The sequence below is a fragment of the Chelonoidis abingdonii genome, chromosome 8 (genome assembly GCF_003597395.2).
Source record: "Chelonoidis abingdonii isolate Lonesome George chromosome 8, CheloAbing_2.0, whole genome shotgun sequence".
Classification (NCBI taxonomy): Eukaryota; Metazoa; Chordata; order Testudines; family Testudinidae; genus Chelonoidis; species Chelonoidis abingdonii.
This window is the reverse complement of record NC_133776.1, coordinates 64492040-64504653: the sequence shown is the minus strand read 5'-3', so window position 1 is coordinate 64504653 and position 12614 is coordinate 64492040. Positions and strand designations below refer to the sequence as shown.

Here is a 12614-nt window from a genome sequence, read left to right as displayed (position 1 = left end):
AAAACGAGGAGGAAGGGGTTGGTTTCGACTGCCACTGAACCTGGAGAAAATGAGTCTTTTGTTTGCTGTCGCTGTAACCGCTGAGCGCTCACCCGCTCCCCACTCTGCTGGAGTCACAAGAGCAACTCCGCAGCCTTAGAGCAGGAGTCAGAGGAAGTTCAACCGGATTTCATCCCCGAGCGGAAACACAGCCGGCGAGGCGCCCAGAGCCCTGCGTGGTAGCCCTAGTGCCACAGTGTTTGTAAGGTCTGCACTTCAGGGGCAGGGATGTGGGGCAGCAAGGACTGGCACCCCACCCCAGTGGCTGGAGGCCCTCCAGGGTAATGCTGCCTTGGGAGGTGCAGGGAGCTCAGCTTGGTTCGTCAGTGTAAGTTACAGAGCAGCATCTCTGAGACTAGGCTGAACAAATAAAGAGGGTCTAATGCCTGCCCTCTGGCTCCATGGGGGAAACCCGCCTGGGGCCTCTGTCTGGATCAGCTGGGGAGGGGGTCAGTGGGAGCTGCCCTTTCTCCCTCCGGTCAGGGAGAGAGCAGCCGTGAAGGCAGCTGTTCCCCAACCCTTGCCCGCTGCCATGCCTCAGCCTCCATCTTTCCAGCTCTGCACTGAGCTGGGCAGAAGGAACAGGGCAGCCTTCTTTCCATACAGTGGGAGGGTCTGGCTTTCGTCCCTGGGCCCCCATGTAAATCAGGAGTGACTCCACTGTTTTCCAGTGCAGTTCTACAGGTGTAATCCCCCCAGGAGATCAATATCAGGCGGAGGCTGTGCTGCACATTAACCCTAGTCTTCCCTCCCTCCCTGCTCCCAACTGCTGGTCCCCTCCCCCTACACCCATCCTGCCTCCTGCTGTTTAACCCTTTCTCTTCTCTCAGGACAATAGCCCCAGCCCAGTCCCGCCCCTCCTCACAATTGTAGGTTCTCTCCCACTGCCCCTAGCCAGACCATCCCCCACAGCCATTCAGTTCCCTAGCTGCCAGACTCCCCTTACAGCCCCCTGGGTAAAAGCCTGAGCAACCCCTCCCCCCAGGCCTGACAGAAATGCTGCCAGGTGGGGCCCAGCTGGAAATCCAGCAGCAGGGGGAGGGATCCTAGATCAGAGAGAGCGCGCCTCAACGGGTGGCTGTCAATGAGGACAAGGCTGGATTGGGCATGGGGGGGAATGAGGCTGTGCTGAGACCCTCCCCTTCTGGAGGAAGAGCCCACAGGTGCTGAAAGGGGAGGGGTAGGGAGTCTGAGATCATGGGAAAAGACTGCTGTGGAGGAGATGAAGAATGGCCTGGCCTCCTGGGAATAAGCAAAGGGGGGATGAGAGGGGCTGCCACTTAAGTGATGCCTTGTTGGGGCACTGCTGCTCCCATGACAATGTGCTCCCCCTGGCTTTATAGTTCACATGTTAAGGCACCTCATGATGTCTTGGAGTTGGGCTCTAAAGCCTCTTCCTGCAAGGCCAGTTTAAGGTGACAGGAGCATTTCAGTCTCCCCTCTGAAGTTTGCCCTGGAAACAGGAGTGGAATGTAGGCTGTACCTTAGGGCTTGTCCACATGGGATGTTATAGTGGTGTAAGGTAAGGTGTGAATTTCAACTCCTGTAGTCACACCAGTCTAACCCCTGGGTGGACACTCTCATCAGGGTTTTCTTTTTCTGGTTTTATAGAATCATAGAATATCAGGGTTGGAAGGGACCTCAGGAGATCATCTGGTCCAACCCTCTGCTCAAAGCAGGACCAATCTCCAGATTTTTACCCCAGTTCCCCAAATGGCCCCCTCAAGGACTGAGCTCACAACCCTGGGTTTAGCAGGCCCATGCTCAAACCACTGAGCTATCCCTGCCCTCCCCTTAAACCCTTTCAAAGCAACAGTGGCTAACCTGGAAAAAGGCCCCTCTGATATCACACGGTATCCACAAGGGGGCGGGGGGTGTCATTGCTGGTGTAAATTAGTTCAGTCTAGTTAGACTGGTGTAACTCCTCTGCAGACAAACCCTTATACTAGCAAGTTATATAGCTTTAACTATCCTGGGGTACAGTGCACTCAAGGAGCTGAGAACCCTCTTGGGGTGGGGCAGTAGATGTTGAGGAATAGTCCCACACACAACTTTAAGGCCTGGCGTATGCTTAAAACCCCCCATCAATGGAAGAATGCTACCGTTATTCAGGGAGGTGGTGTTCCTACAGCAGTGGAAACACACACTCTGGTGTTGAAAGCAACTACACGCTATGGGGTTATGCTGGTGTAGGTATGCCAACATAGCTATGCTGGTATAATATCCGTAGTGTAGACATATCCTGAAATATAGGGCAGAACCAAGTTTCAGGCATCTCCCCATGCTCTGGAGTTATGAGTGAGGTCTAAGGTCACTGTAATGACCAGAGCCGTGACTCAGTGCTCAGTAATAGCACCCACGTGGTACTGGTCTTCAGCACTGAGGGATGATAACCCCATCCCATTCAGAAGGGCCTTTTCTGTTGAACAGCAGCCACCTAGGCAGACAGAAAAGCCCTTGGATTAACATCTAGATAGGTAGGTTATGTTTCACACCCTTAACATTCTAAGTGTTCTGATTTGCTGAGGCAGGATCACATGACTGCAAGTTGTTTTGCCTTGTTCCTTCCTTTAATTGATCCATAATCTTTGAGCTATTGATTAGGTGACAATTGAGGAAAACAATGGAGGTTTGACAATTGAGGAAAACAATGGCAAAGAAATCCACTCTGCTAGGATGCAGGGGGTCGGGGTCGGGGTCTGTGTCAGGCAGCATGTAGAGCTGGCCCATGCTGAGTTAAAGCAGGTGTCACTCCTATAATGCTACAGCCAACATGGTCTTGAGGACAGATGCAACCTCTGTGGGCCTGTGCCCTTGTGTAAGGTTATCCCAGAGGGTGGGGTTGGCAGTGTTTTTCCTGTGGGCTGTTTTTGTCTGTTGGGTACAGGATGCTGCTCTGAGGCAGTGGGGAGTGGCTGGCAGAAGGGTGAACAGTGATGTCCCTGGCTTGTTGGCTGAAAATTGCTCAGGAGGCTGAGCAGTGCTGTGGGTGGTGATGGTGGAAAACAGAGGCAACAAAAGGAAACAAAGGCAGGCCACCCAAAGGAGGTGCAGGGCACTGTCCCTGAGGGGGGCAGGATGTGGTTGAGTGTGTCCGGCTGGTTTGCACACTGCCAGGGATGCTTCCTGTGGCACTGCCAGTCTTACGCTGCCTATGCAGCAGCAGGCTCCTCTCTAACTAGCCTTATTGGGCCTAGTTGGCTGGAAAGCACTAATGGCCCAGAGCAAAAGGGCATGTGAAAGGGGACGTTTTCACCAGTGCAGCCCTGCATGGGGTGGGGGGTGATGGGATGGATTAGGACCGTGTGCACTGGCCTAGAATGAGAGTTGGGGAGCTAGCTGTGTTTTAAACATGGCACCACCAGCTAAGGATGCGGCACGCATCGTGAAGTAGGGGGCTAACCTGGATCTAAAACTGGGGTCATCAATAAGCAGACTGCCAGTCAAATCCCGACTGTCAGACGCCTTTGAACATACACTGCAATCCTTTTTGTTTTCCTTATCATTTTTTTAATTATTATTATTTTCTCTGGAGTCTGGACCTTGGCAAAATATAATTGACTACCCCTGATCTAAAACCACTTCTCTAGCTTAGGCCCTTTGCGTGGGTTTGATGCCATTTGGGCTCCTGGGCTAGCGGCAGGGGAGCAGGGGATCTGTGTGAGTAGGGGACCCCTGATGCTGCCGTAGATGGGGAGTGCATGCAGGCATGACTGCCTTGGAAAGCTGTTGGTAAAACTAATGAACACAGCCTCAGGTTTGATTCCCCACAAAGGCCCTTTGCCTGGCCAGTGGTATGTATGGATGCTATAGGCTCCCCTCATTAAGTGGACAAGTCCCATCTCTGTAGTCCCCATAGATGGGCATACATAGTAAGCCCAGCATGAAGCTAATGAACCTCCCCCAAAAGAGGAATGTGCTTTCATCCCTTTCAGTGCTCTCCCCACCCCGGGGACAGGAGACCAGGAGGGATGAGGCTCGGCAAGGACCTGATTGGCCGGGGCTGGGGGTTGCAGGAAGTAGGTGTGCCCACGGCTCAGCGGGACCAGGATGGGAATTGGCCACTGACGTCAAGCAAAGGTGAGGATGTGGTAGGGTGACCAGATGTCCTGATTTTATAGGGACAGTCCCAATTTTTGGATCTTTTTTCTTATATAGGATCTTACTACCCCCCACCCCCTATCCTGATTTTCCACATTTGCTGTCTGGTCACCCTAGGTGGGGAGCTTGTGCTGCCAGGGCCTCTCCCCTGCTGTCTGGAGGGGCAAGAGAGCAACTGGAATGTTCCCGGCTCTGAGTGAGAGATGCTGCTGCAGAGGGGGTGAGAGGATCTCTGCTTGGGCAGAGCAGATATTTGAATGTTCACACAAGCCTACTCCATGCCAGAGTCATTGGGGAACACTTGGCCCAGCACAGACGGGACCCAGGCATCTTTACCCTTAGATCCACTGCCAGAAACGGGTGGCATGGTGGTAAAAGCACTGATGCCCTGTCTCTGCTAGAGCTTCCTGCTGGGCAAGCTGCAGTCCTGGGAGGCTTCACTACAGCCTGAGAACACATGTTGGAGGGGAAGTTACTCTGATGATGTGCTCCGAGGGTCCCAGCCATGTGAGAGTCTCAAAGCATGTTGCCATGGAAGGGTCACAGTGTCACTGTTCCATTTTAGAGATGGAGGAAACTGAGACGTGGTGAGGGGGAGTGCCTGGGGTTAGAACCCCAGTGATTCTGCTTCTTTACTAAGAGGGATATGGAGCCCATCATGAAGATGTCTTAATGGGCCAGCTGTTATAGATCAGACTCCCTGGGGGTGTTTCCTATTGATTAATGTGATTTTAGTCTCTGCACAGGAGTATTTACTTATTCCGGTTTATTTAAAACGTGCCGCTCCGTGGCTCTTGGTGCATGTCCAAGCATATTCCCCAGCCTGAGCGGGATGTGTTGCAGCTTGTGATTCGAGCAGTAGCTCCCCAGAGCTGGGATAGCAGGGAGGTTGCAGGTTGGGATAGAGGGCTGGGTCAGAGCTGTGTAAGGGCTCAGTGCTGGATAGCAGGGGGTGCAGGATGCCAGTTACTCTGCTGATGGCCCCACATCAGCAGTGGGTTAGGGCTCAGATGGCAGGAGGGTTTGCTGGGGATCCCTCTCTGTAGCCTTAGGCCCCTTTTGGATGGATTTGGGGCTCCTGCAGCAGACGTAGATGAAGCAGCCTTGACCTGGCAGGGAAGCCCGGCTGCACACATCTCAGCACTTCATGGGTCAAGACTATAATGCAGGGCAGGGATTTGGCCCCAAGCCCTTCCCTGGGTGTGGGCTGTTCAAGGTCCACAGCAGCTGGTGTCAGTGCCTCTTCATCTCAGCATAGTCTTGTCTTGCACCCCTTGCTTGTGGTTGGGGGCGGGGAGGGAGGGTGTGTAGGAACATAAGAACGGCCATACCAGGTCAGACCAAAGGTCCATCTAGCCCAGTATCTGTCTACCGACAGTGGCCAATACCAGGTGCCCCAGAGGAAGTGAACCTAACAGGCAGTGATCAAGTGATCTCTCTCCTGCCATCCATCTCCATCCTCTGACGAACAGAGGCTAGGGACACCATTCTTTACCCATCCTGGCTAATAGCCATTTATGGACTTAACCACCATGAATTTATCCAGTTCTCTTTTAAACACTGTTACAGTCCTAGCCTTCACAACCTCCTCCTCGTAGGAGTTCCACAAATTGCATGTGCGCGCGTTTGAAAGAACTTCCTGTTATATTGTTTTTAACCTGCTGCCTATTAATTTATTTGGTGAACCCTAGTTTTGATATTGATGGGAATATGTAAAAAAACTTTTCTTTCCACTATTCTCCACCTCACTCATATTTATATACCTCTATCATATTCCCCCCTTAGTCTCCTCTTTTCCAAGCTGGAGTCCTAGCCTCTTTAATTTTTCCTCATATGGGACCCTCTCAAACCCTAATCTTTATTTATTGACCTTTTTCTGAACCTTTTCTAGTGCTAGAATATTCTTCTGTTAAGCGTGAAGAGACCACATCTGTGCACAGTATTCGAGATGTGGGTGTACCATGGATTTATATAAGGGCAATAATACATTCTCAGTCTTATTCTCTATCCCCTTTTTAATTATTCCTAACATCCTGTTTGCTTTTTTGATCACCTCTGCACACTGCTTGGACATCTTCAGAGAACTATCCACGATGACTCCAAGATCTTTTGCCTGACTCATGGTAGCTAAATTAGCCCCCGTCATATTGTATGTATAGTTGGGGTTATTTTTTCCAATGTGCATTACTTTACATTTATCCACATTAAATTTCATTTGCCATTTTGTTGCCCAATGACTTAGTTTTGTGAGATCTTTTTGAAGTTCTTCACAGTCTGCTTTGGTTTTAACTATCTTGAACCCCACTTGGGGCTGTGTGCGAGATGTGCTCATATCCATTCCTGGGAGGGTGTGGCAGGGCAGGGAGGGGAATATGCCCAGTCATGGGTATGGATGAGGACATGCCTAGAGCTTTCAATGTGCCCACACCCATTTACAAGTGGGGTGGGGTCAGAGAGTGCCCATTCTAGTGGGGATAGGAGCTCTGCGGAGCAGAGAAGCTGACCATACCTATTTGCTGGGGAAGAGGATGGGGCCATGGGCATGCTATGAGTTCCTTCATGATCAGTCTGGAGACACTCATAAGGGCTCCATTTAGGTACGAGTGAATTCCCTCTCCTTTGTCTCTCCAGGGACTCTGATGGGCTGTCACAGGAATGAAGTGGGCCCAATCATGGGAAAGTGCTGGGGCGTAGATGGCTCATGGTAGTTGTCCCTGACCTAAACTCAGCCAAGCCAAGGCCTTTTCTCTTTAGGAAACTGAATAACTTTAAATCTAGGATCAGTCCACTTACCTGTGGCTGGCTGGGCGAAGGAGGCATCCATGATAGCCTGATCCTACATAAACCAGAGCAAATCTGCTTTCCTTGCATATTGAGGTAGCTTCCAGCCTTTGGGTTGGGTTCGTAATGCCCCCCAAAATCAAGGAGATGATCATGTGTCTAAAGCCTGAAGTGGCCAAGGTTTCCTCGCCCTTTTCAGAGCTTCCCCGTGGCAGTCCGATGACAGCCCTGGTCCATGATGACCACTGATCTGCTCAGCTGCCATGGCCATCAGGGCTGGTGGACGGAGGCACCCACTGAGTTTCGAGTGCAGGGTGCCAGAAGTAGAATTTCGAGTGGGGATTTTCATACACCCAGTGGAAGCTTTGGGATTTCCCCTTAGCCCAGCCTCAGCATGGTACAGGAGGTGGAATTGCTGCCCAAACCAATTTCTCCCTGCCAGGTAGGCTGGTGAGACATTGAAATAGATCCAAAATCCCTCTGAGGACAGAATGTAGTCATTGTGCTGGCCTCGGTGGCAATTGGTGCTCTTGACGTTGGTGGGATGATGTCATTGGTTGCCCAGTAACCTGGGGTGGCACTGTCTGCATGGCGGCGCTGTCTTTGCCTGTTCAGGTTGTCTGCCCTAGAAAGTTTCACCTCCAGGGCGGAGCCATTGCTAAGCATCGTTTCCGGGAGCGTATGGCAGTGGGCTGGGGACGTGGAGGGGTCATTGGTTTGGGAATGGGCATTGGCACACGGGCCAGGCATTTTCTAGTTAAAGGGATCACAAGGGAACAGAGTGACCTGTCAGTGGGAGGTAATGCCCACTGCATCTTTGGATCTGATTTTATCCCTCACAGCTCAATGCCTCCTGAGACCACTAGCTTCTACTCCCCATATGGCTGGCCCTGGCTGTCTGCCAAGAGAAGCAGACAGAGGTGTGGTGTGTGGCCTCTCTATTGGAGACCTACTTGCCCAGCTGGCAGAATAAGAAAGGAATGGAGCTCCAGCCTCCCGTCCCCCACTGTTCCCCACCCACCTCGACTTCTCATGTCAGCAGCTATGGGATTTATTTCTCCTTCTCACTAGAGATGGGCCCCCAACCAAATCCACTGCTTCCAAAGACCCCAGGCTTCTCAGCTGGCCCTTTGCCTCCAGCAGCCTGGCCCTGGATCGGGGAAGCGAGGACGTAGGGCCGGTTTGGGTGCTGCTCCAGCCGTTGCCACTCACACAGCTCTGACCCCATGCTGTTCCCTTTGTGGGCCTGGCCCAACCCAGTGGTGCCTGGTTCCACGGGAGGCGGCTGCCGGAGCTGTGCTGGCGTTCCAGGCCGGAGCCACTGCGCCAGCCCTGGTGATGTGGGTGAATAGCGGTGCTGGGGGAACACAGGCTCCTCTCTATTCTGCCTTCCCCCACCCCAAGCCTCCTGCCCAGCTGGAGCTCCAGAGGGTTTTGTTTGTTCAGCTTGGGAGCTGGGAGGGTGGAGTCAGGGAGGCCTTTCGTTTCCCTGCCTCGCCCACCCCAGAGCCAGGGCAGGGCTCCGCTGGAGCCAGCCTGGGCTGGAGAAATAGCCCTGTCAGCAGCAGCAGCCAGGGCCCCCCAGCGCAGTGTCTGGCTCCACACCTCTCATCTCAGCTGCTCTGCGTTAGGCCACGCTTTGTTTAACCCTTGCCTACCACCCCCATCTGCCTCTTTCAGCCCATCGGGAGGGGCAGATGCTGCCTTTGGAACCGAGTCGCTGAGCCAGCCTCAGGCTAGGGTGGCATGGTGGGAGGTTAAAACTAGGTAGCAGCAGGGGCGCTGAAGCCTTGGAGAGTGGGGAGAGTGTGGGTGTAATGGGGAGAGGTTATGAGGGTATGTGCTTTGGGGAGAGGCCAGTGTATGCAAGTGCAGTGAGATTGTGTGGAATGGAGGTGCAGTGAGGTGCTAGGGGAACATCAGTGTGAGGGTAGGTGGTGGTGGGTGTCAGTGCAATGTGGGGAGGTGAAGGGAGGTTCAGTGGGGTATGGGGGGGTTCAACATGGTGCTGTTGTAGGGCACGTGTCTGCAGCGGGGGTGTTGTAGGGAGGTGCAATGGGGTGTTGGATTCAGCGTGGTGCTGTGGTAGGGGGTGTGTCAGTGCAGTGAGGAGATGTTTGTAGGGAGGTGCAGTGGGGTCTTGGGGGTTTCAGTGAGGTGCTGTTGTAATATGTGTCAGTGCAGTGGGGGAATGTAGGGAGGTGCTGTGGGGTATCGGGGGTTCAGCATGGTGCTATTGTTGGGGGTGTGTCAGTGCAAAGAGGGCATTGCAAGTAGGTGGAATGGGGTGTTAAGGGTTCAGTGTGGTGTTGTAGGGGGTGTGTTAGTGCAGTGTGTATGGGAGGTTGTAGTTAGGTGCAGTGGAGTGTCTCAGGAGCGTTCAGCCTAGGAAGCTGTGAAGGTGTGTGTGAGCGGGGAAGGCATTGTTTTCCCTACAGCTTCCGAGCCTGTATCTGTTTGGGGTGTGATCACCTCCAGATGTAGCTTGTGTCCACACACGTATTTGCTGTTCCAGTTTCCACCCCATGTCCCCCCTGCCAGCTGCCTCAGCTTGGCGCATCCTTGGCTTCCAGCTTGGCCCACTGTTCATTTGTGCTGGGAACAGACCCCCCTAACGGTACCTGTTCCACCAGCTCGGCTCTTCCTCCCTCCCTGCTGTGTGCACTAGGCAACCCAGGGACGCTTTGCAGGCGCTGGGGGAGAGCTGCCCAGACTTTCCCAGCATGCCCTACTGCCACCACGGCTCAGCCATGGGTGCCAGGCAGAAGCAACTCTCTCAAGCTGTGCATGTCGCGGTCGGGTCGAAGGAGCGTTGCCAGCTGGCTGCTGAAACGCTGTTGTGCTTGTAGGGCAGACAGGCGCAAATATCCGGCTGATTTGGGTAGGCTGGGCAGTAACCCTTGGTATCCAACTCTCGGCTGGGAGGCGGGCTGCATGCCCAACGGGTTGACATCGGCTGTCTGCTCCCCTGAAGCAGGCAGCCCCAGCTGTTTGATTTTAAGACACTGCAGTCCTGCCTCTTAAGAACCTGCCTTGGTGTAAGTGAATTAAAGATGGTGATAGCTCAATGCTGTCTGCTCTTGAGCCCTCTCCCCTGCCCCAGGCTTCAGGGAAGGGTGGACTAGGGGGAGTTCCCTCATCACCCCATCCCACAGGGAGCCCTGAAGGGTCCTATCTTTTAAGGTCTTAACCCAGGGCGCGGTTAAAGGGGAGGGTTTGCATGTGTGAATCTCTCTGTTGCCCTGCTCCCACCTGGTGTGCCGTGGCCCGCACATGGCTTGAAGGGAAGGTTGGGGGTGTCACAGGGCCATCCCCCCTTAGCACAAGCCCTGAGGGGAATCTCCTAGCCAGACGTGCATTGGACTGCCTTTCTGCTGGGAGGGGAGGCTGCAGACTACAGGTTCCCTCCCTTCCCTGGAGGACAGCGTGCAGCAGATCTATCTCTTTTAAGAGGAGCCTTTGATTACTCCCTCTGTCAATCCCCTCCCATCTGTCCCCTTGCGGGGAGCACACCATGACCTCCCTGTCCTTGCTGGATCTTGCACACTCGCCGTTGCCATGGCGAGCATTGTGTCTAAATATTGCAACCAGTTGTCAGGCTGCCTTTCCCTGCCTGCCCCTTCCTGGCTTCCGAAGCGCCGGGTGCTCGCTGGCGGAATGACCCACTTTGCTGCAGCTCCTGCGTGGGTGCCAAGGGATGGAGGCTGGGGGAAGGAGCCGAACGCTGCCCCGCGAGGCCTCCCCACCTGGGGACGGGCGGACTGGCATGCTTTGGCGGCAGGGGAGGAGCCGGCAGCTGCAGGCTTGGCTTGGCACTCAGCCCCTCCCTTCCCTCCCCTGTCTGCAGCCCATCCCTTTTAAGGAGCTCCACCCAGGGTCAGGCCAGGGTGGAGCTGTCAGACTATTCACACCTCACAGCTCAGGACTGGCAGGGTAGAGGCGCCAGCAGCAGGCAGCTCTTTATTCAGAGAGAGACTCCTCTGTGGAGGAGCAGAGCTCTGCTTCCCGGTTGTGCATCTCTGTGGAAGGCTGAAGGCGTGGGCCTGTGCAGACCCCGACGTGACCGTGTATCGATAATAAGGAGCCGCTGTCAGGCCACGTCTCTCCTTTTTTTTTTTTTTTTTTTTTTTCAAATTCCCCTTTCTCATTCTTCCATTCACCGGAGAGGCGTGTGGGGCAGAGACTTGGCCGAGGATCTAGGGACCTCAACAGCGTGCCAAGTTGCCAGGCATACAGGCCGGAGGAGGTGAGGGAGAACAGGGGACCCACCCTGACCACCAGTCGGCAGAGCCCTGGGTTTTGCAGGAGGACTCCGACTGCACCCACACGGGCTGGTATCCCACCTCCTTTGCCTGCTCCCAGCTGCCAGGAACGGGAGCGTTGTGCGGACCTCGCGCGTGGTGAGGGGCAGCCGTCTGGAGCCTGGCTCAGGAGCATGATCCTCCCCGTGGACAGCATGAGCGCCGTGCAGTACCGGAGGAGCCCACCGCGTGCCGGCTGGGCGGTAAGTGGCTGGCTGATTCTCTGGCAGGGGGCCGGGATGCTCCCCTCGGGGCAGGCAGCAGTACTGGGGTGGCATTTTCCACTCTTGTGCTCCAGGGCTGCATGGTGTAGGCAAGCTACTTCCTGGGGGGTCAGGATATCTCCCCAAGCCCCCCATTTCATCCAGGCCCTCGCCGGGTACATCCCCAGGCCTACCCTTCTCCTTTTTAACAGCTTTATCTCCCCACCATTCACACATGCCCCAGTCCTGGTCATGGCCCCAGTTATCCCTCCCCCAACTCTGCCATAGCAGCCCTGGAGAGGAGGAGGGGCACCCACTGGGCCTTAAAGCCATGGGGTGGGGGTGGGGCAGCTTTGCCTTGCTCAGCCCTGGAGGGCTCTGATTCTCAGTCTACTTTGGACTCTGAGGGCGGGCGGGTGTGTGCAGAGAGGGGGATGGGTGTGTGCCTCTCTCCTCCCCAAAAGCCAGTGCATGGGAAGCCAAAGCAGAAAGACCTCCAGGGGGCTGCAAGGCCAGAGGCAGCAGGGTGCACTGCCCCTTTAAGAGAGGGCTGGGACATGGGGGACCTTTAAGGAACAGACGGGAGAACAATTTGTGGCTTGTGCACTGCTCCTTTAAGGAGGGGAGGAGGATGAAGGTGTGCCGCACCCACTCGCCTCCCCTGCTGTTTAAGAGTCTGATGCCCTCAGCCGACACTTGGTGGCAGCAGCAGGAGGGAGACCTGGCAGGGAGAAGGGGTGTTTGGGCTGGATTCCAGGTTTCATTATGGTCCAGAATATGTATACACCTCCCTCCACAGGGGTCCCACAGTGTGGATGGAAGGCTTGCACAGAGACCAAGGGGGACTTGTGGCTAATGTGGTGGTTATTGCATTGTGCATCACGTAGTGGGGGATCTGCTCCCTGTCAGAGCCCTGCCACTGCCCCTTTGTCTCTTTTCTTTTACCTCACCCTCTTCTCTGTTTTCCACCTCTGCATTTGCTCCCCTGCAGCAGCTCCCAGTTCCCACCTCTGGAGGGCACCACTCCCCCCCCCCCCCCCCCCCCCCCGGCCATTTCCCATTCCATCCAGCCCTGGAATAGCAAATATTGCCGTAGAAGTGTTTTCATTAGGCCTTAAAGCTGACACCCCAGTGAGATTAGTAGGGGGCAGGGCTGTTCACCCCTTGGAGTTACTGTTTAAGGCTGTCT

General features: G+C 54.6%; 1 protein-coding gene across 5 annotated transcripts in view; it reads left to right on the top strand.

Annotated features, from left to right (window-relative positions):
- KLF8 (KLF transcription factor 8) overlaps positions 1-12614 on the top strand; it is a 90278-nt gene that overhangs the window by 50186 nt on the left and 27478 nt on the right. For 2 of the 5 annotated variants that reach the window (XM_032806306.2, XM_075068712.1), the window contains exon 2: positions 11284-11425. The exons of the other annotated variants lie outside the window; for them this stretch is intronic. In XM_032806306.2, the coding sequence (XP_032662197.1) occupies positions 11357-11425 (69 nt within the window). In that variant the 5' untranslated portion in view covers positions 11284-11356. The remainder of the gene's footprint in view (positions 1-11283; positions 11426-12614) is intronic. 5 annotated transcript variants of the gene reach the window in all.